At 43.2% G+C, this 24,578-nt stretch overlaps 1 protein-coding gene across 6 annotated transcripts in view; it reads right to left on the bottom strand.

The window, feature by feature from the left end:
- Kap3 (kinesin associated protein 3) overlaps positions 1–24,578 on the bottom strand; it is a 146,583-nt gene that overhangs the window by 71,837 nt on the left and 50,168 nt on the right. For all 6 annotated transcript variants that reach the window (XR_011041518.1, XM_068360793.1, XM_068360792.1 and 3 more), the window contains exon 13: positions 9,496–9,680. Coding sequence is in view for 5 of the 6 variants with exons in the window: in XM_068360793.1 (XP_068216894.1) it covers positions 9,496–9,680 (185 nt within the window). In the remaining variant the exon portion in view is untranslated. The remainder of the gene's footprint in view (positions 1–9,495; positions 9,681–24,578) is intronic.

Genomic DNA, 24,578 nt, shown 5'->3' on the forward strand with positions numbered 1-24,578 from the left:
AGACTAGAGAACAATGGTTTGATTTTGGAGTGTCCTTCTACTAGAAGAGCTGATTACCATAGCTAAAGACTAGAGTCTCTTCTACCTTACTAAGAGGAAAGTAGCCACTGAACAATTGAAGTTCAGTAACCCCTTGGGTGGAGAAGAATTGTTTGGTAATCTTATTGTTGTCTGGTGTCTGAGGACAGAGGAGAATATGTAAAGAATAGGCCAGACTATTAGGATTCGGTGTGTGTGTGTGTGTGTGTAAGCAAAGGGAAAATTGGGCGTAACCAGAAAGAAAGATCCAATGATAAATTTAATATTTTTACTATATCTATCTTCTTTATTCTGATGTCAGCTTGTCAACACAAAAACAATTCCATTACTAAACACAAACCAATAGAGAGACAAGAGAGCGTGCCCACCACCAATATAGTTCAAACACCATGAATTCAATCAGCTGACTGCTTCTCCGGCAATAGCCCTCAATAACAACACGTGACCTAACATCACTATGAAGGCACGTAAACAACTTGTTTCTAAACTAATTATCGCTATATTGCCTATTTACTTATCATATAAAATCTCTTCGTGTTTTTCTCACAATCTTCTTTATATATCTACATATTAACCCTTTCTAATAATACTTTACTTCTTCACTTAATAACCTTTCAACTATCCAACTGTAGTATTCTAAATTCTCTTACTTAGAATAAAGCATCAAAATAAATCCTCTAGTTAATCATACTTAACTCTTTCTCCTCCACCTAAACCATCACTCCACTTCACCTCTTCTGTTAACCTCCAAATCTTCTCCCGATTTCCATGTCCAAATTGTAAGTGTAACTTCATAATTGCACCTTTAATTTCTTTGTTACTTAGTACCTTCCATTCCTCTAACATTAATTCCTCTTTTACTCTCTTCACAATTGGTAGTCTTAAATGACGCTGTTCATCCTCTCTCAAACTAATTCTTATTCCACCTAATGCTTCTATCTCTACTAGATTTTCCTTCATATCTATCCTCATACCCATCCTACTCATTGTTTTCTACCCTATTAACCATGGTATGTCTCCTTGCAAAATTTCTCTTTCAATAAAATTTCTTTTATTTTTAATAAAAATGATATTTTAATTATAAAATAAATTTTTGAATATACTTACCCGGTGAATATATAATAGCTGCAACTCTGCGGCTCGACAGGCACATACATAAAAAACTCGCGAGCGATCGCTATGCAGGTTGCGGGTGTGCCCACCAGCGCCAACTGTCGGCCAGATACCACTCTCGGATGTAAACAAAACCTTCAATTTCTTCTCATCCCACTGCGTCTCTATTGGGGAGGAAGGGAGGGTCGTTTAATTTATATATTCACCGGGTAAGTATATTCAAAAATTTATTTTATAATTAAAATATCATTTTTAAATATTTAACTTAGCCGGTGAATATATAATAGCTGATTCACACCCAAGGAGGTGGGTAGAGACCAGAGTTAAATATGTTTACATCGTATAAGCTAAGAGTTTTTTCATTTTGACAGTTATCAATATAACAAAACCAAAATAAATAGGTACCTGGTAAGGAAGTCAACTTAGACGATTACTCTGCCTTGTAAGTCTGTCTTCCTTACGGAGCCCAGCGATCCTCTTAGGATGCTGACAGACTCCCAGGAGCTGAAGTATCAAGGGCTGCAACCCATACAACAGGACCTCATCAAACCCCTAATCTGGGCGCTCTCAAGAAATGACTTTGACCACCCGCCAAATCAACCAGGATGCGAAAGGCTTCTTAGCCTTCCGAACAACCCATAAAAACAACATTAAAAACATTTCAAGAGACAGATTAAAAGGATATGGAATTAGGGAATTGTAGTGGTTGAGCCCTCACCCACTACTGCACTCGCTGCTACGAATGGTCCCAGTGTGTAGCAGTTCTCGTAAAGAGTCTGGACATCTTTCAAGTAAAATGACGCGAACACTGACTTGCTTCTCCAATAGGTTGCGTCCATGATACTTTGCAGAGATCTATTTTGCTTAAAGGCCACGGAAGTTGCTACAGCTCTAACCTCGTGCGTCTTAACCTTAAGCAAAGATCGGTCTTCCTCACTCAAGTGTGAATGAGCTTCTCGTATTAACAATCTGATAAAATATGACAAAGCATTCTTTGACATAGGCAAGGATGGTTTCTTAACCGAACACCATAACGCTTCAGATTGGCCTCGTAAAGGTTTAGTACGAGTTAAGTAGAACTTAAGAGCTCTAACAGGGCATAATACTCTTTCTAGTTCATTGCCTACGATCTCCGATAAGCTAGGAATATCGAAAGATTTACGCCGAGGACGAGAAGGTAGCTCATTCTTAGCTAGGAAACCAAGCTGCAGAGAACAAGTAGCTTTTTCTGACGAAAACCCGATGTTCTTGCTGAAGGCATGAAGCTCACTGACTCTTTTAGCCGAGGCCAAGCATACCAGGAAAAGAGTCTTAAGAGTGAGATCTTTTAGGGAGGCTGAATGTAAAGGCTCAAACCTGTCTGACATGAGGAATCTTAGGACCACGTCTAAATTCCACCCAGGTGTAGCCAAACGACGTTCCTTAGAGGTCTCAAAAGACTTAAGGAGGTCTTGCAGATCTTTATTGTTGGAAAGATCTAAGCCTCTATGCCGGAAGACCGAGGCCAACATGCTTCTGTAGCCCTTGATCGTAGGAGCTGAAAGCGAGCGAACTTTTCTCAAGTATAAGAGAAAATCAGCTATTTGGGCTACAGAGGTACTGGACGAGGATACGGAAACTGACTTGCACCAGTCTCGGAAGACTTCCCACTTCGATTGGTAAACTCTAATGGTAGACGCTCTCCTCGCTCTAGCAATCGCACTGGCTGCCTCCTTCGAAAAGCCTCTAGCTCTCGAGAGTCTTTCGATAGTCTGAAGGCAGTCAGACGAAGAGAGTAGACGCTTTGGTGTACCTTCTTTACGTGTGGCTGACGTAAAAGGTCTACTCTTAGAGGAAGACTTCTGGGAACGTCTACCAGCCATCGAAGTACCTCGGTGAACCATTCTCTCGCGGGCCAGAGGGGAGCAACTAACGTCAACCTTGTCCCTTCGTGAGAGGCGAATTTCTGCAGTACCTTGTTGACAATCTTGAATGGTGGGAATGCGTAAAGATCTAGGTGTGACCAATCTAGGAGGAAGGCATCTATATGTATTGCTGCTGGGTCTGGGACTGGAAAGCAATAGATTGGAAGCCTCTTGGTCAGCGAGGTTGCAAAGAGATCTATGGTGGGTTGACCCCAAGCCGCCCAAAGTCTCTTGCACACATCCTTGTGGAGGGTCCATTCGGTTGGAATTACTTGACCTTTCCGACTGAGACAATCTGCTAGGACGTTCAAGTCGCCCTGGATGAACCTCGTTACTAGGGAGATGCCTCGATCTTTTGACCAGATGAGCAGGTCCCTTGTGATCTCGTACAGAGTCAATGAGTGGGTACCTCCCTGTTTGGAAATGTACGCCAAGGCCGTGGTGTTGTCCGAGTTGACCTCCACCACCTTGCCTCGAAGGAGATTCTCGAAGCTTATCAAGGCCAGATGAACTGCCAAAAGCTCCTTGCTGTTGATATGCATGCTCCTCTGACTCGAGTTCCACAGACCTGAGCATTCCCGACCGTCCAGCGTCGCGCCCCAGCCCAAGTCCGATGCGTCCGAGAAGAGAACGTGGTTGGGTTTCTGAACTGCTAGGGGAAGACCCTCTCGTCAGACAAGTCTTTATCTTTTCGGAAATCGGGATCGAGACCGCCTCTAGCGTCTTGTCCTTTTTCCAGTGAAAAGCCAGATGGAATTGTAGAGGTCGGAGGTGTAGCCTTCCTAGCGAGACAAATTGCTCCAGGGATGACAGCGTTCCTACCAGACTCATCCAAAGCCTGACTAAGCAGCGTTCTTTCTTCAACATCTTCTGGATGACGAGCAGGGCTTGATCTATTCTGGGGGCCGACGGAAAAGCCCGAAAAACTTGACTGTGAATCTCCATCCCTAAATACAGAATAGTTTGGGATGGGACCAGCTGTGACTTTTCCAAGTTGACTAGGAGTCCCAATTCCTTGGTCAGATCTAGAGTCCAATTGAGATCCTTCAGACAGCGATGACTGGAAGAGGCTCTGAGAAGCCAGTCGTCCAAATAAAGGGAGGCTCGGATGTCCGATAAATGGAGGAATTTTGCCACATTCCTCATAAGCCTCGTAAACACGAGAGGAGCTGTGCTTAGGCTAAAGCACAGGGCCCGAAACTGGTACACCACATCGTCGAAGACGAATCTCAGAAAAGGTTGGGAGTCTGAGTGAATGGGGATGTGGAAGTAAGCGTCCCTTAGGTCTAGAGAGACCATCCAGTCTCCCTTTCTGACAGCTGCTAGGACTGACTTTGTGGTCTCCATGGTAAACTTCGTCTTTGTGACAAAGACATTCAGAGCACTGACGTCTAGCACCGGTCTCCAACCTCCTGTCTTCTTTGATACTAGGAAGAGACGGTTGTAAAACCCCGGTGATTGAAGGTCCGAGACTTTGACCACCGCTCCCTTCTCTAGCAAAAGAGACACTTCCAGTTTCAGGGCTTGTCTCTTTTCTTCCTCTCGGTACCTGGGAGAGAGATCGATGGGGGACGTCGCTAGAGGAGGTCTGCGTACAAAAGGGATTTTGTACCCCTCTCTGAGCAACCTCACAGATTGTTGATCTGCGCCTCTCTTCTCCCAGGCTTGCCAGAAGTTCTTGAGTCTGGCACCTACTGCTGTCTGAAGTTGCGGGCAGTCAGACTCTGCCCTTAGAGGACTTGGATCCTTTCCTCTTTCCTCTCTTCCCTTCGGCACGAGCACCTCCCCTGCTGGAGGCTCTGCCACGAAAGGGCGGGATAAACCTGGACGCTGGAGTGTCTATCCTAGGTCTAGCAGACAAGGCAGGCAAAGGGGGAGCTTTGCGAGCCGAGGACGCAACTAAATCGTGGGTGTCCTTCTGCACTAAAGACAAGGCAATTTCCTTAACTAAGACTTCAGGAAACAAGCACTTAGACAAGGGCGCAAAGAGTAGCTCAGATCTTTGGCATGGCGTCACTCCTGCTGACAGAAAAGAGCAGAGACTCGTTTCTTAAGGACTCCGGACGTGAATGAAGCGGCAAGCTCGTTGGACCCATCGCGGACGGCCTTGTCCATGCAGGACATAATGAGTAAGGAAACATCCCTATCGGCAGATGAGATTTTCCTACTCAGGGCTCCCAAACACCAGTCCAGGAAGTTAAAGACTTCAAACGCCCTAAATATGCCTTTAAGAAGGTGGTCCAGGTCCGAGGGTGACCAACTAATCTTCGAGCGTCTCATGGCAAGGCGACGGGGAGAGTCTACAAGACTTGAGAAGTCGCCCTGGGCAGAGGCAGGAACTCCCAAGCCGAGAACTTCTCCCGTGGCATACCAGACGCTCGATCTAGACGAGAGTTTAGATGGGGGGAAGGCAAATGCCGTCTTCCCTAAACTCCTCTTGGTATCTAACCAATCGCCTAACAGCCGTAAAGCTCTCTTGGATGAGCGAGAGAGAACGAGTTTCGTAAAGGCAGGCATGGTAGCAGGAACGCCTAAGACAAACTCGGACGGCGGCGAACGAGGAGCCACAGAAATAAAGTGATCAGGGAACAACTCTTTAAAAACAACCATGACTTTTCTAAAGTCCAAAGATGGTTGAACTGCTTTAGGCTCATCTAACTCTGAAGGCTGATCCTCAGGCTGTGGTTCAGCAACGTCCTCATCTGACAGTTCCTCATCTGATAACTGATGAGAAAACGGCAAAGGAGTAGGCAACGTTTGACTCGCAGAGTCCGGTCGCACTGGTGCATACGTGACGGAGCCGGACGCAGCGTCCTGAAACTGCTGAACAGTCTGGGAACTGTCAACAACAACAGGTGCGCGAGGACGCACAGCGTCCACCCGAGACTGTTTAGACCGTCTGGGTTGTGCAGTCAACACCATACCGGGTTGCGGAGGTTGCGTCAAAACAAGTCAACTCTGATGGTTGGCGAACGTCCTGAACGTCACCAATCGCATCAGTGCGTTGCCTAACGTCAACGTGCGGCAGGAAATCCACACTGGATCGCATCGGTGGAGGTACCACCCCAACTGGTTGACGCGAGAAAGCTACATCCACGTCAACAGGACGCACAACAGAACGCTTGGATGGCTGATGGCCAGTAGGTTCAACGGAAACCTTCTCTGCGTTGAAGTCCTCCATCAAGGACGCAAGCTTGGACTGCATGTCTTGCAGTAACACCCATTCAGGGTCTACGGAAGCAGGTGCGGTAACAGACGGGGTTAGCGAATGAGACGGCACAACTTTGCCTCTCTTAGGCGGCGAGCAGTCATCAGATGACGGCAACGGGTCCGAACTGTCCCAGTGGCTACATCCGGGACGTTGGACTTGTCCTGAAGGGACCGACTTGCGTTTTAAAGGTCTAGAGACCTTGGTCCAAGGTTTCTTACGTGAAACACCTTCAGACGACGAGGTAAAAATGGGCTCTCTCGTCTTATGGTAGGGGCGATCTTGACGAGATACGCCTGATACCAAAGAGGGAACGTCTGTTCGCTGATCAAGGCCTCTCGAACCCATAAGTCGTACGACATTGCTTCTCCCCTGGGCTTGGGAGCTTGCAAGAGGTCCCGGACTAGGTGGACGACAGGCACGAACAGACGAACCCTCGGTCGCAACACTGTTCACAACACTTTGCGTAACACTAGGCCCTTTCGCACTTTCCGCCGTGGCACTTTGGCACTTGAGTTCCTTCACGTCCGCCATGAGTTGATTCCGGTCACTTGCTAAAGCCTCAACTCTCTCCCCCAAGGCATGAATAGCACGCATCATGTCTTGCATAGACGGTTCCTGAGTGCTAGGAGGGGGGTTAGGAACAACCACTACAGGGGAAGGATTAGGTTCAGGGGCATGTGGAGAGGAAAAATCTACCGACCTAGAAGAACTTCTCCTTACCCTATCTCTCTCTAGTCTGCGTGTATATTTATCAAATTCGATCCAATCGAATTCCGAAAGGCCCACGCATTCCTCACACCGATCTCCCAATTGACAGGTTTTACCCCGACAATTGGAACAAACAGTGTGAGGGTCGAGAGAAGCCTTTGGAAGACGCCTATTACAGTCCCTAGCATTACACTTTCGAAACTTGGGAACTTGAGAAGGGTCAGCCATTTTGAATTAGTCAAGGGAAAATTCCAAAAAATGATCTAAGTCATCAACAATTAATCCGATTCAAAAAAGAGTTCAAGGGTTTATTTGAAGAAAAACACCTGTACTGCGAAAGCTCAAACCAAATTAAAGTACTTCACCAAATATGATGGGAAAAACTCCAGGTTCTACAGCGAGTAAAAGTACGTCTTGTCGACACGTCGACAGAGAAGAAATTGAAGGTTTTGTTTACATCCGAGAGTGGTATCTGGCCGACAGTTGGCGCTGGTGGGCACACCCGCAACCTGCATAGCGATCGCTCGCGAGTTTTTTATGTATGTGTCTGTCGAGCCGCAGAGTTGCAGCTATTATATATTCACCGGCTAAGTTAAATATTTAAAACTGGAATTTCCATTACACCTTTAGATTTATATGATTCACTAAACTTAAAGACCTTGTTTGATTCCTCTTTGGAGTCCTTCATTCTTTTCAACTCTCCTAGGCTTTAACCAACTACAACCCTAGCTAGTCAATTCACCACACACAACTAGTTGATTTACATCCTGTATCTAAAATAGCATCAACTTCTCCCCAAGAGTTCATATCTGTTTCTTGAATTTCTCCTACATAAATTTTCTCCTCTACATTGTCTCTAACTTGTTTAAACCTATGCTTATTGTCCACATTACCAGTCTTATTTTCATCAAACTTGTTGTCATATAACTTTTCTTTACTCTGATGATTCTGAGGACAATCTCAAGCCCAATGCCATTCAGAATTACATATAGCACACAATATTACTTTCCCTTCTCTATTTATTGGGTTTCTTCCACTTCTCCCTCTTATCCACCTAGTTCTACCCCTATTCCTGTATCCCTCTCTGCCTCTACCCATATTCATGTTTTCAGATCCCCACCAATCCTCCTCTTTTTTTTTTCCCTAATCCCTCATATATTCTTTTCAATATCTTGGATACAGAATCAGAATCATACTCTAGTTTACCTTGCCCACATGCAGCCAGCACTATCTGTTTTTGATTCTCAGTGAGATTTGCCTGTTCCAAAACATGAAAACCTTTAGCCTCTCCCCCAAAACAAACTTTTTCCTATAGCCTTACTGCATTCTAAAGCTGCAGTCTCATACCTAATTATGAAATCTCTCATCTTTTCACCAAATTCTCTCTCTATTTCAAAGTACTTCTTCATCTTCTCATAGTAATCCATTATTGTATCCTTTAGATAGACCTCATCTAATTTCCTTAATATTACCTATGAACCAACTGTACCTTTCAGTTTTTCTCTATCTATCTCCTCTGTCACTTCTAAAGCATTTCCTTTTAAACTTAATCTAATCTCTATATCTCGATATTTAACATCAACCCCACATACTACTAACCAATCCTCTACCTAACCTTTCCAACCTTTGTATTCTGACTGTTCACCACAAAACCTAAGACACTCCTTCCTCCTACTCCATTCTGTCTCCTTAGTGTCTCCCATAACGCTAACCTAACCAAAGAATGCTGACAACCAACACTGTCGATGCCCTAGCCTAGGTTCACTTATAACCACGCTCTGCTACCACTGATGAATTTAATATTTTTACTATATTTACCTTCTTTATTCTTATGTCAGCTAGTCAACACAGAAAAAATTCCATCACTAAATACATACGAACCAATAGAGAGACAAGAGAGCGCACCCACCACCAATATAGTTCACACACCATGAATTCAATCAGCTGACTGCTTCTCCGACAATCGCCCTCACTAACAACAACAACAACACATGACCTGACATCACTGTGACATCACCTAAACAACTCGTTTCTAAACTAATTATCGCTATATTGCCTATTTACTTATTATAAAAAATATCCTTCGTGATTTTCTCACAATCTTCTTTATATATCTATATATCAACCCTTTCTAATAATACTGTACTTCTTCACTTAATAACCTTTCAAATTGCATACTGTAGTACTCTAAGTAAGAGAATAAAGCATCAAAATAAATCCTCTAACTGCAATGTAGTACTGTCTGGCCAGTCAAAAGACCCCATAATTCTCTAGCAGTAGTATCTCAATGGGTGGCTGGTGCTCTTTTCTAGCTTCTTATCATATTGAAAAGGGACATATAAGAGGTCTGTTTACCAAATACATTTTTCATAAGCATAAACATAAGGAAGTGACACAATGTACTCAAAGTGCAATATCTGACATTGATGAGATTTAAAACCTAAAATCCCACACATCTGTTACAGTGATAATACAATAAGGCACCAATTGAATACACACATATATAACAACATAACTTACTGCAATAATGTCCAGTGTAGTATCACAAACTCTTCTGATTTCTGTGTTCTTATCATGCATGAGATCAATCAGATAGGCTGGGACCTCAGTAGTTGAAATAACCTGAGGTCTTGTCGTTTCATGTCGAGTTAGCTGATAGAATACATAAACTATCTGAAGGACAACTTCATCATCTTCTTGCTTGGCTGAAAGAATAAAACAATATGTAATATGGCGTTTTTATGATAAAACAAAGTTTTATGAATACTTACCTGGCAGTTATATATACATAGCTAATAATCTCTATTTCGGCAGAATTTTTCTAAACGCGGCAACCGCCTTGTGGTGGTTGGGTGGTAACATCCGTTAAAGGGTGGCACGAGGAATCATTCCCGTTTTCTGTTCTTCAGTTCATCTATGCCCGACCTGTCTCCTGAGGGGAGGTGGGTGGGCCTTCGAATGTATATATAACTGCCAGGTAAGTATTCATAAAACTTTGTTTTATCATAAAAACTCCATTTTTATGAATAGAACTTACCTGGCAGTTATATATACATAGCTGATTAACACACTTGGAGGAGGGTGATAGACAGTAAACATCGTTGGGGAAACAACCAAAAAAAAAGTTGTAGGATAAAATACACCTTGATTCCTTACCTGCTAAGGTAGCTGACTTCAAAGGTTCCTGCCTCTTGAGTTGCTTTCCCTTAGGAGTGTCAGCCAGGATGTGACCTGCAGTGCTGAAAACACTCAATCGAGTCTGTCAACGGGGTGAGACCAACAATCTGACTAGACTTCAGTACTACCTATTGCCCAATATAAAAAACTGCAACCTTACCAAAACCAACCACATAACCTTTGCAAAGAAGATAGAAATTATCTAACTAGACTGAGGTGACTGTACACAAGTCGAAGTCCTCAGACAACCATTAAAAACACCAACCCACGCACAAGTATACAAAACTAAGGTTGAGGGGAGGTAGTAACTCCTTTGCCTAATACAGAAGCCGTAGCTACGTATGGGCCCAAGGTATAGCATTTCTCATAATCCACTCTCACCTCTCTGAGGTAATGAGAGGCGAACACAGAGTTGCTCCTCCAGAATGTCGCATCCATAATTTGTCTGACCGACATGTTCTTGCGGTAAGCAAGCGAGGTCGCAATGGCTCTCACTTCGTGAGCCTGCACTTTTAAAAGTCCGAAGTGTTCCTCCTCACACAAGAGATGCGCTTCTCTTATAACTTCCCTCAGGAAAAAAGACAAAGCGTTCTTGGAAAGGGGCTTCTGAGGATCTTTCACAGAACACCACAAGGAGCTAGAAGAGCCTATCACATTTTTTGTGCGAGACAAGTAGGCCTTGAGGGCTCGTACTGGACAGAGGAGCCTCTCTTGCTCTTGACCCACTAGGTTAGTCAAGTTAGGAACCTCAAAGGTCCTTGGCCAGGGCTTTGAAGGGTTCTCGTTCTTAGCGAGGAAGTCTAATCTTAAGGCACAAACTGCCCCATTCAGATTGAAGCCTACCTGCCTTTCAATTGCATGGACTTCACTGACTCTTTTAGCTGTTGCTAAGGCCAAAAGGAAGAGGGTTTTCTTCGTAACCTCCCTAAGGGGAGCTTGTGAGATGGGCTCAAATCTCTTGGTGCACAGAAATTTAAGAACCACATCAAGGTTCCAAGAAGGGGGCTTTAACTGGACCTGCTTGGTTGTCTCAAAAGAATTCAAGAGGTCATGTAAGTCCTTATCGTGAGACAAGTCCAAGCCTCTATGCCGACAGACTGAAGCGAGCATACTTTTGTACCCCTTGATTGTGGACACAGCCAGCTTAGCGTACTGCCTGAGGTACAACAAGAAATCAGCAATCTGGCTCACAGAGGTAGTGGATGAGGAAATCTTGTGCTTCCTACACCAAGCCCTAAAAGTCTCCCACTTGGACTGGTAGACCCTCTGTGAAGAGACCCTCCTCGCTCTGGCGATAGCTTTCGCAGCTTGCGCTGAAAATCCTCTCGATAGTCTGAAAGCAGTCAGATTGAGAGCGAGGGGGTTTTGATGATACCTCTCGAAGTGGGGTTGTCTGAGCAGCTTTGGACTTGCAGGGAGGCGTCTTGGAAAGTCCATCAACAAGTCCACCACCTCCGTGAACCATTCCCTCATCGGCCAGAAAGAAGCTATCAGGATCATTCGTCCCGAATCGAGGAGAGCGAATTTCCTGACTACCAGATTGATGATCTTGAACGGGGGAAAGGCATATGTGTCCATCCCCGTCCAATCCATCAAAAAGGTGTCCACTGCTATTGCCTCCTTGTCCGGAACCAGGGAGCAATAGTTGGGGATCCTCTTGGATAAGTTGGAGGCGAAAAGATCGATGAGGGGTCTCCCCCACAGCCTCCAGAGACTCTGACAGATCTGTTGGTTGAGGGTCCATTCTGTGGGAAGGACCTGCCCTTTCCTGCTGAGCATGTCAGCCCTCACATTTCTCTGTCCCTGAACAAACCTCGTCAGCAGACCTATCTTGTTCTCCTTCGCCCAAAGAAGGAGCTCCGTTGCTGTTTCGAACAGAGACAGAGAGCGAGTCCCCCCTTGCTTTCTGATGTAAGCAAGAGCTGTGGTGTTGTCTGAGTTGACCTCCACAATCTTCCCAGACACCAAGTCCTTGAAGGCCTTTAGCCCCAGAAAAATGGCCATCAGCTCCTTGTAGTTGATGTGCCATCCCAGCTGATTTCCTTCCCAATAGCCTGAGACCTCCTTGCTTCCTAGTGTTGCCCCCCAACCTGACTCTGATGCGTCTGAAAACAACACTAGGTCTGGGTTCTTCTTGTGTAAGGAGATCCCTTCCCCTAACAAGGCTGGATCCAGCCACCACTTCAGAAGATTCTTGACATCTGCTGGAATGGGGAAGGAAAAGGAGTCTTCCTGCGTCTTTCTGTTCCACGTTTTCGAAAGAAAGTGCTGTAGAGGCCTTAGATGGAGTCTCCCCAGAGAGACAAACTGTTCGAGGGAGGATAGAGTTCCCAGCAAACTCATCCACTCCTTCGCTGAGCACCTCTTCTTGTCCAGGAAAGTTCTGACTTTTTCGAGACACTTGGTCTGTCTTTCCTGTGAGGGAGAAGCCCGAAAAAGAACTGAATTCAGAACTATCCCCAAATAGAGAATAGTCTGATTCGGCTTGATCTGAAACTTCTCCCTGTTGATGATCAGGCCTAGATCTTGAGCCATCATAAAAGTCTTTCGTAAATCCTCCAGACATTTCTCCTTCGATCGTGAACGAATCAGCCAATCGTCCAGATAGAAGGATATCCTTATCCCCTCCTGATGCAGCCAACCTGACACATTCGCCATTATCCTAGTGAAGACTTGAGGAGCCGTGCTGAGACCGAAGCAAAGAGCTCTGAATTGGAAGCACTTGCCCTGCATTACAAATCTCAGGTACTTCCTTGAAGTCGGATGGATGGGGACATGGAAATATGCGTCCTGCAAGTCGAGAGACACTATCCAGTCCCCTGGACGTACTGATGCCAGCACCGACTGAATCGTCTCCATGGAGAACTTTGTCTTCTCCACAAAGACGTTGAGAGAACTGACATCCAGGACGGGTCTCCATCCGCCCGAGTTCTTGGGGACTAGAAACAGGCGATTGTAAAAGCCTGGGGAGGATAGATCCTGAACCGGTTCTATCACTCCCTTGTCTAGCATTTGGTCGACTAGGTCTATTAGGGCCTTCTGTTTCCCCGGATACGTGTACCGGGCTACTAAGGCCAGCGGAGCATCTGCGAGAGGAGGTTTCTTCAGAAAGGGGATCTTGTATCCTTCTTTGATGACTGAGAGGGACCAGGTGTCCGCCCCTCTCCTCTTCCAAGACTGCCAAAAACCTGACAGTCTTGCGCCTACTGTCTGGAGGAGACGAACTTCATTTTCTGGAGCGAGGTCTGAACGAACCCCTGGTAGATCTTGGTCCTGACTCTTGCCTTCTTCCTCTAAAATCTGGTCTTGAAGAAGTAGTCCTGCCCCGAAAGGGCTGCTGGAATTTCTTTTCCTCTCGTTTCGAAGAAGAAGGAGTGGCTGCCAAGGGCTTACGAGCTGAACGAGATAACAGTTCTTGGGTGGCTTTTTGGGCCAGCGAAAGCGTAATGTCTCTCACCTGGGACTCGGGAAAAAGATGTTGAGACAGGGGGGCGTAAAGAAGCTCAGACTTCTGCGCAATGGTAACAGACCTTGAAGTAAAAGAGCAAAGCAGGACTCTCTTCTTTAGGATCCCAGCTGAGAACAGCGCAGCAACCTCATACGCCTCATCTCTGAGGGCCTTGTCCATACAGGACATAATACTGGTAAGGTCCCTAGTTCCTTCCATCTGGTCAGTCTTTCTTGCCAGAGTCACTTAGCGACCAGTCTAGAAAACTAAAAACCTCAAAGGCTCTAAAAATACCTTTGACGAGATGATCCAGCTCCGACATCGACCACATGACCTTGGCTGAGTTGAGAGCATGCCTTCTAGCCGAGTCCACTAAGCCAGAGAAGTCACCCTTGGAGGAGGAAGGCACTCCCAGACACAAAGGTTCCCCAGTTTCATACCACATACCAGCTTTTGAAGCAAGACGAGCTGGTGGAAACGAGAAGGAAGTCTTAACTGCTTGTCTCCGCTCCTTCAGCCAGTCATCAATCTTCGCAAGAGCCTTCTTTGCGGAAATCGACAGTTTCATCTTGATGAAGGCCGACTGTTTCTTGGCCTTCTTTCTGTTAAATTGGGATTGAGGAGATTGAGGGGCAGCAGGTTGGAATTCCTCTCCAAAAAGTTCAAGAAGGGAGCGAGAGAGAACTTTGTAATCTCCAGCAGCGTCGGCAGGTTTATCATCGTCATCAGAGACCTCCTCGAGGTCCTGATCCACATCTGCAACATCCTTCGAACGAGAAGAAGGCTCCTTAGAATCTGACAATGGCAAATCAAAGGAATCGTCCTGCAAAAGATGGGTTGCATCCTGGAGCCCAGCGCTAGAAGAGTCCTTGGAACGAGAGGCAGTATCGTCCCGAAGAGGCAGGCTGGTATCGTCCTGGCGCCGAGAACGAGAGGCAGTATCGTTCTGGTGCCGTGAGCGAGAGGCGGTATCGTCTAGGCGTTGTGAACAAGAGGCGGTATCGTCATGGCGTCGTGAACGAGAGGCGGTATCGTCCAGGTGTCGAGAATGAGGGGCGGTATCGTCCTGGCGTCGTGAACGAGACGCGGTATCATCCTGGCGTAGAGAACGAGAGGCGGTATCGTCCTGGCGAAGTGAACGAGAGGAGGTATCGTGCTGGTATCGTGAACGGGAGGCGGTATCGTCCTGGCATCGAGAACGAGAGGCAGTATCGTCCTGGCAACGAGAACGAGAAGCAGTATCGTTCGAGATAGTATCGTCCAGGTATCAAGAACGAGAAACCGTATCGTCCTGGTATCGAGAAGAAGTATCGCCTTGTGAAAGCGCACATTCCTCATCCTGGCGCAGAGAGGGAGAAGTTTTCTTAAGAGAAGAACTCCGTTCTCTCTTTGAAGTAGACTTCTTAATAGGTAACGAGTCGTCTTTACGTCTATCAGACTGGGCATGAGGGCGGCTAAATGCTTGCACTACCGTAAAAAGTTGTTCCTGCATGACAGACATAAAGGATTTAGCAACATCAGCTGGGTCTTGCAGTCCCGAAGGGGAGGGTTGACGAATAACACTCGTAGAAGGGGGAGGATCTTCGGCTGTAAAATCCTGACTTGCAGGCTTAGGCTTCGCCCTTTTCACAGGCACGGAGTCGAAATCATCCTCCGACGGACAAGGTTCATAACTGCTAGAACCGGGAGAGAAAGAACGAGACAGTTCGTCGCGGTTCCATCTCCTCTTAGTAGGTCTTGACGCTTCAAACTTCCATTTACGTCTGGGCGAATTCGGAGAAGAAATTAACACATCCGACACGTCTTTTCCGTGACGGTCAAGAACAGCCTGGGAATCGGCAACAGGGCTGTTTGAGGCGACAACTGACCAAGGGTACGTACCTCTCACCCCCTTTCGGTTGTCGACGTACCTTTTCCCTTGGTCCTGGGAGCTTGGTAGAGGTCTAGGCCTAGGGTAATGACAGGTTCGGTCAGTCGCCACCTCCACTGCACTAACACAAGCACTTTCACTATCCTTACCTTTAAAGGCCTCCAGTTGTTCTTTAATGGCCTTCAACTTGGCTGCCAAACTAGCGTACCGTGGGTCATCCGCAGATACGGATCCTGTAGGAGGTGCAGGAGTTACTAACTCAAGGGAAGGATCAACTTCCAAAGAGGAATCAATTATAGGTTCAAAAGATAAATCTACACTATGTTCGTCTTCCTTACCACTAACAGACTTAGACTTAGACCTAGAAGCTCTCCTAACTCTATCGAGCTCTAGTTTACGCACATAGCGCTTCATAATCAACCAATCCTTTTCATCCAAAACTTTACATTCCCCGCACCTATTATTAAGGGCACATTCAAAACCCCTACAATTCAACCACACGGTGTGAGGGTCTACCGCCATTTTTGGTAGTCTCACCTTACATTCCTCATTCGCACAGACACGGTAATGACTTTTTTCACTCATAATGAAAACAGCAAAAAAGCAAAGAAATAACAAAAACACGATTGCCAAATCCCCAAATCAGAGTACTTCACCAAATAGCAGACTGGTACAGCGATACTGGGAAAGCGAAGAAAAACTCTTAATGACGGACCAATGTGTTGTCGATCCGGCCGGCAGAGATGAACGGAAGAACAGAAAACGGGAATGATTCCTCGTACCACCCTTTAACGGGTGTTACCACCCAACCACCACAAGGCGGTTGCCGCGTTTAGAAAAATTCTGCCGAAATAGAGATTATTAGCTATGTATATATAACTGCCAGGTAAGTTCTATTCATAAAATTATACATTACAACTCTATGGGCTGAATTTACGGTAGATAATACTAAGCTTTAACAGTCTCCACTGTACACCAGTCCAATTAATCTCAAGGACTTTTCATGGTAATTTTGAGTATTGTACTTATCTACTTTGCTAAACTGTACTTTTCATAAATAATACATTTTGCTAGTAAATCTATTGAAATGAATGATGAAATAAATATATTTTAATCCAAGCAGAAAATTCTGTTGAATTAGTTAACTATGGCATATACTGTATTACAGACAAACCTATGGAAGCTATACTATAGAGGCTTTTGTAACCTCACATATTTTGTTACTAATCAAAGAGACAGACACCTAAAGCATCTCAGAAGTTGTAGGATGTCCTAGGATATCATGGAAAATGGGAGAAGGTGAAAACCTAGACCAGATTGAATTCAATTAGGAAGTGAACTAAACAAAAGAGACTTACTTCCCCCCCATCATCACTATCATCATCATGATCTATCAACTGTTTTGGTCTCTCTTATATCATAGTTTTGACCTTTATTTTGCTATCTTCCTCCTTACAACTTTGAGAAAGAATAAGTTGAATTAACAACCAAATTTCTCATACTTGCTCTGTGAAGTTCTTTTATTCTTACTTAGATAAGATAATTTCCAAAAGCACCTGGTCACCTTTTATATATATATGAGAGAGAGAGAGAGAGAGAGAGAGAGAGAGAGAGAGAGAGAGAGAGAGAGAGAGAGAGAGAGAGAGAGAGAGAGAGAGAGAGAGAGTTATATTCATATAAACAATATAAAAAAAAAAATTAATATTAAAATCACTTATTTCTATACTCACCTGACATTTATATTGCTTCTCTCTCAAAGCTGGTTAAATGTTAACATCTATCTTTAAACTAAATATTTCCAGTTTTTTTTCCTTATACTTGACATGCCCCGCTATTGTGGTACTGTACAGGGATCATATGGCAATGTATGGCAATAGTTGTGTGTGTGGTCTCAAAGTCAAAACTGGTTCAATATTCTCTTGACATTACTAGTCAGTGAGGAGGGGGGCATGTATATGAATGACAGGCGAGTATAGAAATGAGTAATTCTATTACTAAAATTCTGCTCATTTCTATGAACCTCCCATGGTATTCATATTGCTGACTTCCACACTGAGATGAAGGAGGGACAGTGAAGGAAAGATTCAGGAAATTAAAGCCCTGGTCTATTTACCTTAACTAATAAATAGTTTAAAGATAGTTCATCGAATACCAAGATAAGAGTAATAACTTGTGTATCCAGATTGAAAATGATAAAACTAAAGACTCCAGAGAAGCTAAAACTTAAAGTTATCAAGGAATTTAAGACCTAAAAATACCCATCAGAAATATAAGCACTTAACTTTAAAACTATATTTTTGCATTATTACTCATCCCTCTCAAGTTTCCCATAGAGAAATTAACTTTAAAATATTCTAATTAAAAGAAAATATTCTATCTACATAACAATCTAGTTCACCAAACTTTCAACTGGGCTCCACAAGGCACTAGAAGAGTTGGAAGACACAGGCCTACATGGATGAGAACTATGAAGCATGAAGTAGGACATGATGAATGGAGAAGTATTGATTCAAAAGCTCGAGATAGAGACGACTGGCGAAATCTAACCAAGGCCCTTTGCATCAATGGGTGAGGGAGGCGATGATGATGATAGCATCACAAACAGCTACCACAACCCAAAACCCGTAAATAATGTTTAGAAACAAAAGACTGGTATGCAACTGTGGTCTTGCCAAAGAAAGACTTCTGAAAAAGTTAAGAGAAGTACTTTGTTGCACTTCTAATATCATGAGCACTAACTTTCCATTTCTTCATTTGACTTGGTTCTAACTCTCTATTAACTTCTGTCACTAAACTCTCAAGAGATAAGAAATAGCATTCTTAGAGAGAGGGCAGTTTGAAATCATAAACCCACAAAAAATAGAAGCACTTCCCATAATGTTTTCAGTTTTGTCTAAGAATCTAAGGAACTTATGGGACATAAGAATCTATTTTTCCTGGTACTACCAACATACTTCTCCAAAGAATGAATGCAGAAAAACTGAGACAAACATTTTGTCTAGAAATTTTATTTTTCTTGAAAGTATATAAAAGTTACAATATCAATTTCTCCCTTCCAAACACCATATTATAGGAGAGCTTACACTGTAGCTCACTAATTCTGTACATTTAGCTGATGCTAAAGCTATAAGAAAGTTCTAAAGGTTTAAAATGAGGGATCTTTAAATATTGCTAGACTAAATCTAGATTCCAATAAGCTGTTCTAACGATCAGAGATTCCCCAATAACAAACAACCTAAAAATATCTGTAATAATAATGACATGGATAAATCCCACCCTAGATGTTTGAGAATAATATTAAGCATGGAACTACAACACTTAATGCCAGCAGCACACAATTTCCTTAAAAAAAATATAAAAAAATCAATACTAAAGTACTGTGCAGTATATTATCCAAATTAGTTCATGTTACTGAAATATTCCTAGACTTGCACCAATCAAAGTAAACATTAACATTGTTTTTATATATATACCACTATAGTCCATTCTTTTTAGCAAGGCAGATTTGCACCAACTCGCAGGGGTGCCATTTTAGCTCGGAAAAGTTTCCTGCTCGCTGATAGTAGAAAACTTTTCCGAGCTATAAGGGCCCTGCTACGAGTCGGTGCAAATGCGCCTCATTAAAAAAATTGAGTATAGTTGTGGTCGACTGTCTTTTAAAACCTAAAACAGACAATCCAGAGGAACTACAAAACCCTTTTCCTCTGAGTATATGGTGGATAGCCTCCATATAGTTAGATGAGGTACATGGGCCACAGATCTTTAAAAGGGATTTTGACGAAGGAAAAATCTATTTCTGGGCTCCGACCCGTGTCGCCCAGTGAAATGCTCCTTAAGCACCATTTCTAAGGTATATAACTGCTATTTAATTTATTAATTTAATTTAATTTAATAATTTTACAATCAATAAAGCTGTTATTTGATTTTTTAAACACCGGGGTCCCCTGGGGGGTCCCCTAATTTGCCTTCATTCAATTATTAAGGCATTTATATATGAATAATTTTTATCATTTATTTGATATATGACTTATAACCCCCCGGACCCCCCAGGGTCCCCTATTTGCCTTCATTCATATACTTAGGCATTTATATGAATAGTTTTATAATGGGTTGGATATATATATATAGAGTTACAGCATTCGGGCCCCGTGCCCTTCATTTGCTTCCATTCAGGATAATTATAGCTATATATATTCAACTTTATCACCATGATATTAACTTTTATAATATTCAAGCACTGGGACCTCCGGCCCCTAATTGCTTTCCTTTAAGATACTCATGTATCTTTTATCTTACAGACTGTCCGCTGTGCAATGACGGCATGTGCCGCTGTTCTCCACCAACCCTGCGGCCATAATGTGTGTCGTTCGCACGCTCACTGCTCTCTTCAAGTGGATGACCTAGCTGTTTGGCATCCGGACAACTGTCCTGTCTGCTACAAATTGGCTTCCACTCTAACATCTGAATCGGTGAGTGCATTTACTTTATTACAGAATTGTGGTGAGTTACATTTTAATGTCCTCTTTTATTATTTTATTACTTTAAGGCCACAGTCCTCTGGACTTCCTGCATGCCTTATATGTGCCTACGAAGTCCTTGGGCTTCTTAGTTTTTTCTTTGGCACTTTTATCCCTCACTAATAGTCTGTTCTCTTTCAGAGCACCCAGCTTGAAATGGACACAGCCCGAGCTACCCTCAAGATCTGGATTGGCGGGTTCGCCCGCAACGTGAAGGCCAGACAGCCGTATATCCTTTCTGAAGAATGGTGTTCCCTCCTCTACCCCAATGCTAAAACATCAGCTGCGGTCCCCAAAGCGCTGGCGGACCCGATCATCGAGAGCATTGCATCTCTTCTTCTGGCCCCGGACCAAGGGGAGACGGGCGCCACCCTAACTGAGGACGTCGCTACCCTCGACCTTGATGTGGAACCCATGGCTCTGGATGATCCAGACGCAGGTAGGGACGTTGGTGATTCAGGTGGTTCCCGGGCTGGGATTCCTCTCCCTAGCCCGGCTTTCTCTTCTACTTCCAACCAATCTTCTTTTCGAGGTTTTCCTGAGGCAATCGGGACTGATCTCAGCTCCCGACCTGTTCCCCCCAAAGTGAAGGCTCCTCACAAGCCTTTATATAAAACTCACAAATCTTCCCAAGACCACAACCCTTCGAGATCGTCACCCTCGGAGGCTAAATCCTCCTCCACCAGAGTCTCTCAAGACCCAATTGCTGTGCCCTCAACCTCTCAAGAAGTAGTCTCTGTTCCGGCACCTGTTCCCCCCCAGGCGGGATCATTTAACATGGAGGAATTTTCTGACAAACTGTTTGCTCGTTTTGAGTCGATGCTATCGTCTCATACGAAGCAATCACATGAGAGGATAGCTTCTGTGGAGAGCCTAGTCCAAGGCCTCATGAGTTCGGGGCTACCACCACCACAACAGCAGTACCCCATTCCCGATGCCTCCAAGCTTCCTCCTTTCAATAAGAATAACCCTTGGAGGTTAGCATTGCATGCCCCCTTTCCGGAGGGTATGCTGTCAATCGAGGGTTTCGGTACACGGCCTCTTACGGACTACGAATTCTACCCGCCGGGTCTTGAATTCCCCTTCCCCGGCTACGCTCACCTCACAGAAGCAGCTCTGATCCGTTTAGATAAGGTTCCAAAGGAAACTGTCATTTTTCCTAAGGAACAGGCACAGTCTGTCTTGGTTCGCCTGTTCCATGAGTGGGACTGTTTGAACACCATGCTTACGACCCACAAATGTTCGTACACTATGTTTGTGGCCGACGACCAATCCCCTACACCATGTGCGACCAAGATCCTGGAGTCGGTCTTCCAGGGAGACCGACTTAACCCTGGATAGGTACGGTGGGTCGTTTGCGACCCCGAGCGTCAAAAAAAAAACAGGTTTTTCTCACGTGACTCACCCCTGTGACTGAATTTGTGGGTGATCGACCTGCAGGAGGTGTCTCCCCTACACGCTCTAGTAGTGTCCAGATGTGCATTGCTGTAGCTGTACTCCTTCCCCGATTTCTGAGACGCGTCGGGGTCGTTCGCGTCCGAGTTTACCCTTCTGAGGTAGTTTGCATAATTATCAAAGTTATTACGTATTATGAAATTGTCGTAGAATGGTGCAACTTGTATAGGTTATCAGTTGTGGAAAGTCTTGGTGGATTGTTTGGCTACCATGTGCATGTTTTTTTTTTTAGTTAAAATGTCGTTCATCACCACGAGGACCATTTTACCGCGAGTGCCCCTTTTTCATTTTTTTTCATTTTTTTGCCAAGTCATTTTTCCGTAAGATATTGCCAAATAGTGTCGTAAAACTTTTGCTTGTTTAGTGTTGGAAAGTGTGTCTAGATGATCTGGCTACCCATGCATGACTTTGTTTTTGTCAGATACGACGTAGTTATTGGTATATTGGGTATTTAACTGCGGTTACCAATTTCTGTTTTTTTTTCAATATTTGTAAAAATTACTACGTAGTAAGGAATTGCCGTATATTATTCATTTTTTTTTCATGTTTATGTGTTAGAAAGTGTGCCTTGATGGTTGGGCTAACACGTGCATGTCTTTTTTTTTATCTGAGATGTCGTATATTAGAATGTCGGGCATTTTACCGCGAGTGTCCCTTTTTAATTTTTTCTAATTTTTTTGCCAAGTCATTTTTCCGTAAGATATTGCGAAATAGTGTCGTAAAACTTTTGCTTTTTTAATGTTGGAAAGTGTGTCTAGATGATCTGGCTACCCATGCGTGATTTTGTTTTTGTCAGATACGACGTAGTTATTGGTATATTGGGTATTTAACTGCGGTTGCCAATTTCTGTTTTTTTTTCAATATTTGTAAAAATTTACTACGTAATAAGGAATTGCCGTATATTATTGATTTTTTTTTCATGTTTATGTGTTAGAAAGTGTGCCTTGATGGTTGGGCTAACACGTGCATGTCTTTTTTTTTTATCTGAGATGCCGTATATTAGAATGTTGGGCATTTTTCCGCGAGTGCCCCTTTTTATTTGTTTTGCATTTTTTTGCTTAGTCATGTTACCGTAAGGAATTGGCAAGTAGTGTCGCAAAACTTATATTTTTATAGTGTTGGAAAGTGTTTCTAGATGATCTGGCTACCCATGCCTATTTTTTTTTTAGCCAGATATGGCGTATATATAAGTATGTGTTCGATTTTCCTGTGATTGCCATTTTTTCGTTTTTTCCCATTTCTTTCAAAATTACTACGTACTAAGGAACTATCACAGAGTAATATTTCATTTATATGTTTATTTGTCGGAAAATATGCCTTGATGGTTTGCCTAGCACGTGGCTGAAATTTTTTTTTTCTGAAATGCCGTATATTAGAATGGCCATTTTTCCACGAGTGCCCCTTTTTATTTGTTTTGCATTTTTTTGCTTAGTCATGTTACCGTAAGGAATTGGCAAGTAGTGTCGCAAAACTTATATTTTTATAGTGTTGGAAAGTGTTTCTAGATGATCTGGCTACCCATGCCTATCTTTTTTTTAGCCAGATATGGCGTATGTGTTCGATTTTCCGGTGATTGCCATTTTTTCGTTTTTTCCCAATTCTTTCAAAATTACTACGTACTAAGGAACTATCACAGAGTAATGATTCCTCTAGATGTTTATTTGTCGGAAAATTTTGTTTACTTTTTTTTTGATTGAATATCATCAAATTTTTTTAGCTAAAATATTGTTTTACATTTTTTTTTTTCGATTTTATTTCCCTTCAAAAAAAATTTTTTGGGTCAGAATTTTAATTTTATAGTCGTAAAATAATCGACAATTATCCAGCAACCCACCATACAATTTTTATGCATATCCAATAATAATTAGATTAGTAAATAACACCTTGAAATTGACATACCCTTCCTACATTTCAAGTGGCAGATTAGGGAGTCTGAGTCAGTGTGGTTGGCGGCCATTTTGTGGACATATCCGAAGCGTAAGCTGCCCTATCTATATATATTCTTGTTCCCTATAGAATTTGTGATATTTTGGTATATTTTTACCTGCATAAATATCATATTATATATTAAATATATGTATTTTTTTACGAAATTTCCAAGTACTCAAAAAATTACCTTTAGATATGGCCCCTGATATAAATGTAATTTACAAAATAATGAAGATTTTTTTACATATTTCTATTTTAGGATAACATATGTTTATTCCCTAAAAAAATTAGCCACTTCCTATTTCATTTGGGTACCCAAAAAAATTCATGAAATTTGGACAATTTTTTTTGGCCAAAAAAAGTTACCCTTTTTTTCTCATTTCAGATCTTCACCTCCATGGGTCTGACTTCATCCAAAATACATCAAGATGTGTCCTAAACATTCAAGAATCAATTCCTAAAAGGATTTGTGTATATATGTATAAACTTTTTTTTTATGAATTTTTATGTCAGGTCTTTTTTTTTTCTACTTAATTTTTTAAAATATTTATAATAAATAGTTTTTCTGCAGATGGGTAGTATTTATCTTTACAGTTGTTTTAAGCATTCATTGAAGTTTTTTTTGGCAAAAGAAAAAAGGAGGTTACTGCAAAAACTGATTTTTCAAGAATTTTTGTTGGCGTCGGGGTCGTTCGCGTCCGAGTATACCCTTAAAGGGGTGTCCGAGGACCGTACCTATCCAGGGTTAACCTCCCTCCTCTTTCTGGGGGACAGTGAATGTTGGCGGAATGCCCCAGCTACCTTTTCAGTAGGTAAGTTGAGCCCAGACTGTGCCTCGATGCAGTTCAGCGAACAGCTTCCCAAACTCCCAGAGTCTCTACTTAAATTAGAATTTGATTCTAGGTGCAGATTCGGCAGATCTCTCAATTCGGTCACCCTTTCCGAATTGGCCGTTGCCACTTACAACGAGGAGGACCTCCTTAAGGCCCTCACTAAGTCGTTACTGCAAAACTTCATGGCTGGGCCACAGATCTTTAAATAATTTTCTTAAGGCAAAAAGCATGCCACCACAGTCGTCCTACTGTTCGACGAAGCTCTAAACTTAGTCCCCACTGCCCAAATCATTGAGAACAGAGGAAAAGCATATATATCTAGATTTGACCAGTCCTGTAAAAAGGTATACACCTTCCCTACTTATGGATCTAGG

This window comes from Palaemon carinicauda, chromosome 37, assembly GCF_036898095.1.
Source record: "Palaemon carinicauda isolate YSFRI2023 chromosome 37, ASM3689809v2, whole genome shotgun sequence".
NCBI classification, from domain to species: domain Eukaryota; kingdom Metazoa; phylum Arthropoda; class Malacostraca; order Decapoda; family Palaemonidae; genus Palaemon; species Palaemon carinicauda.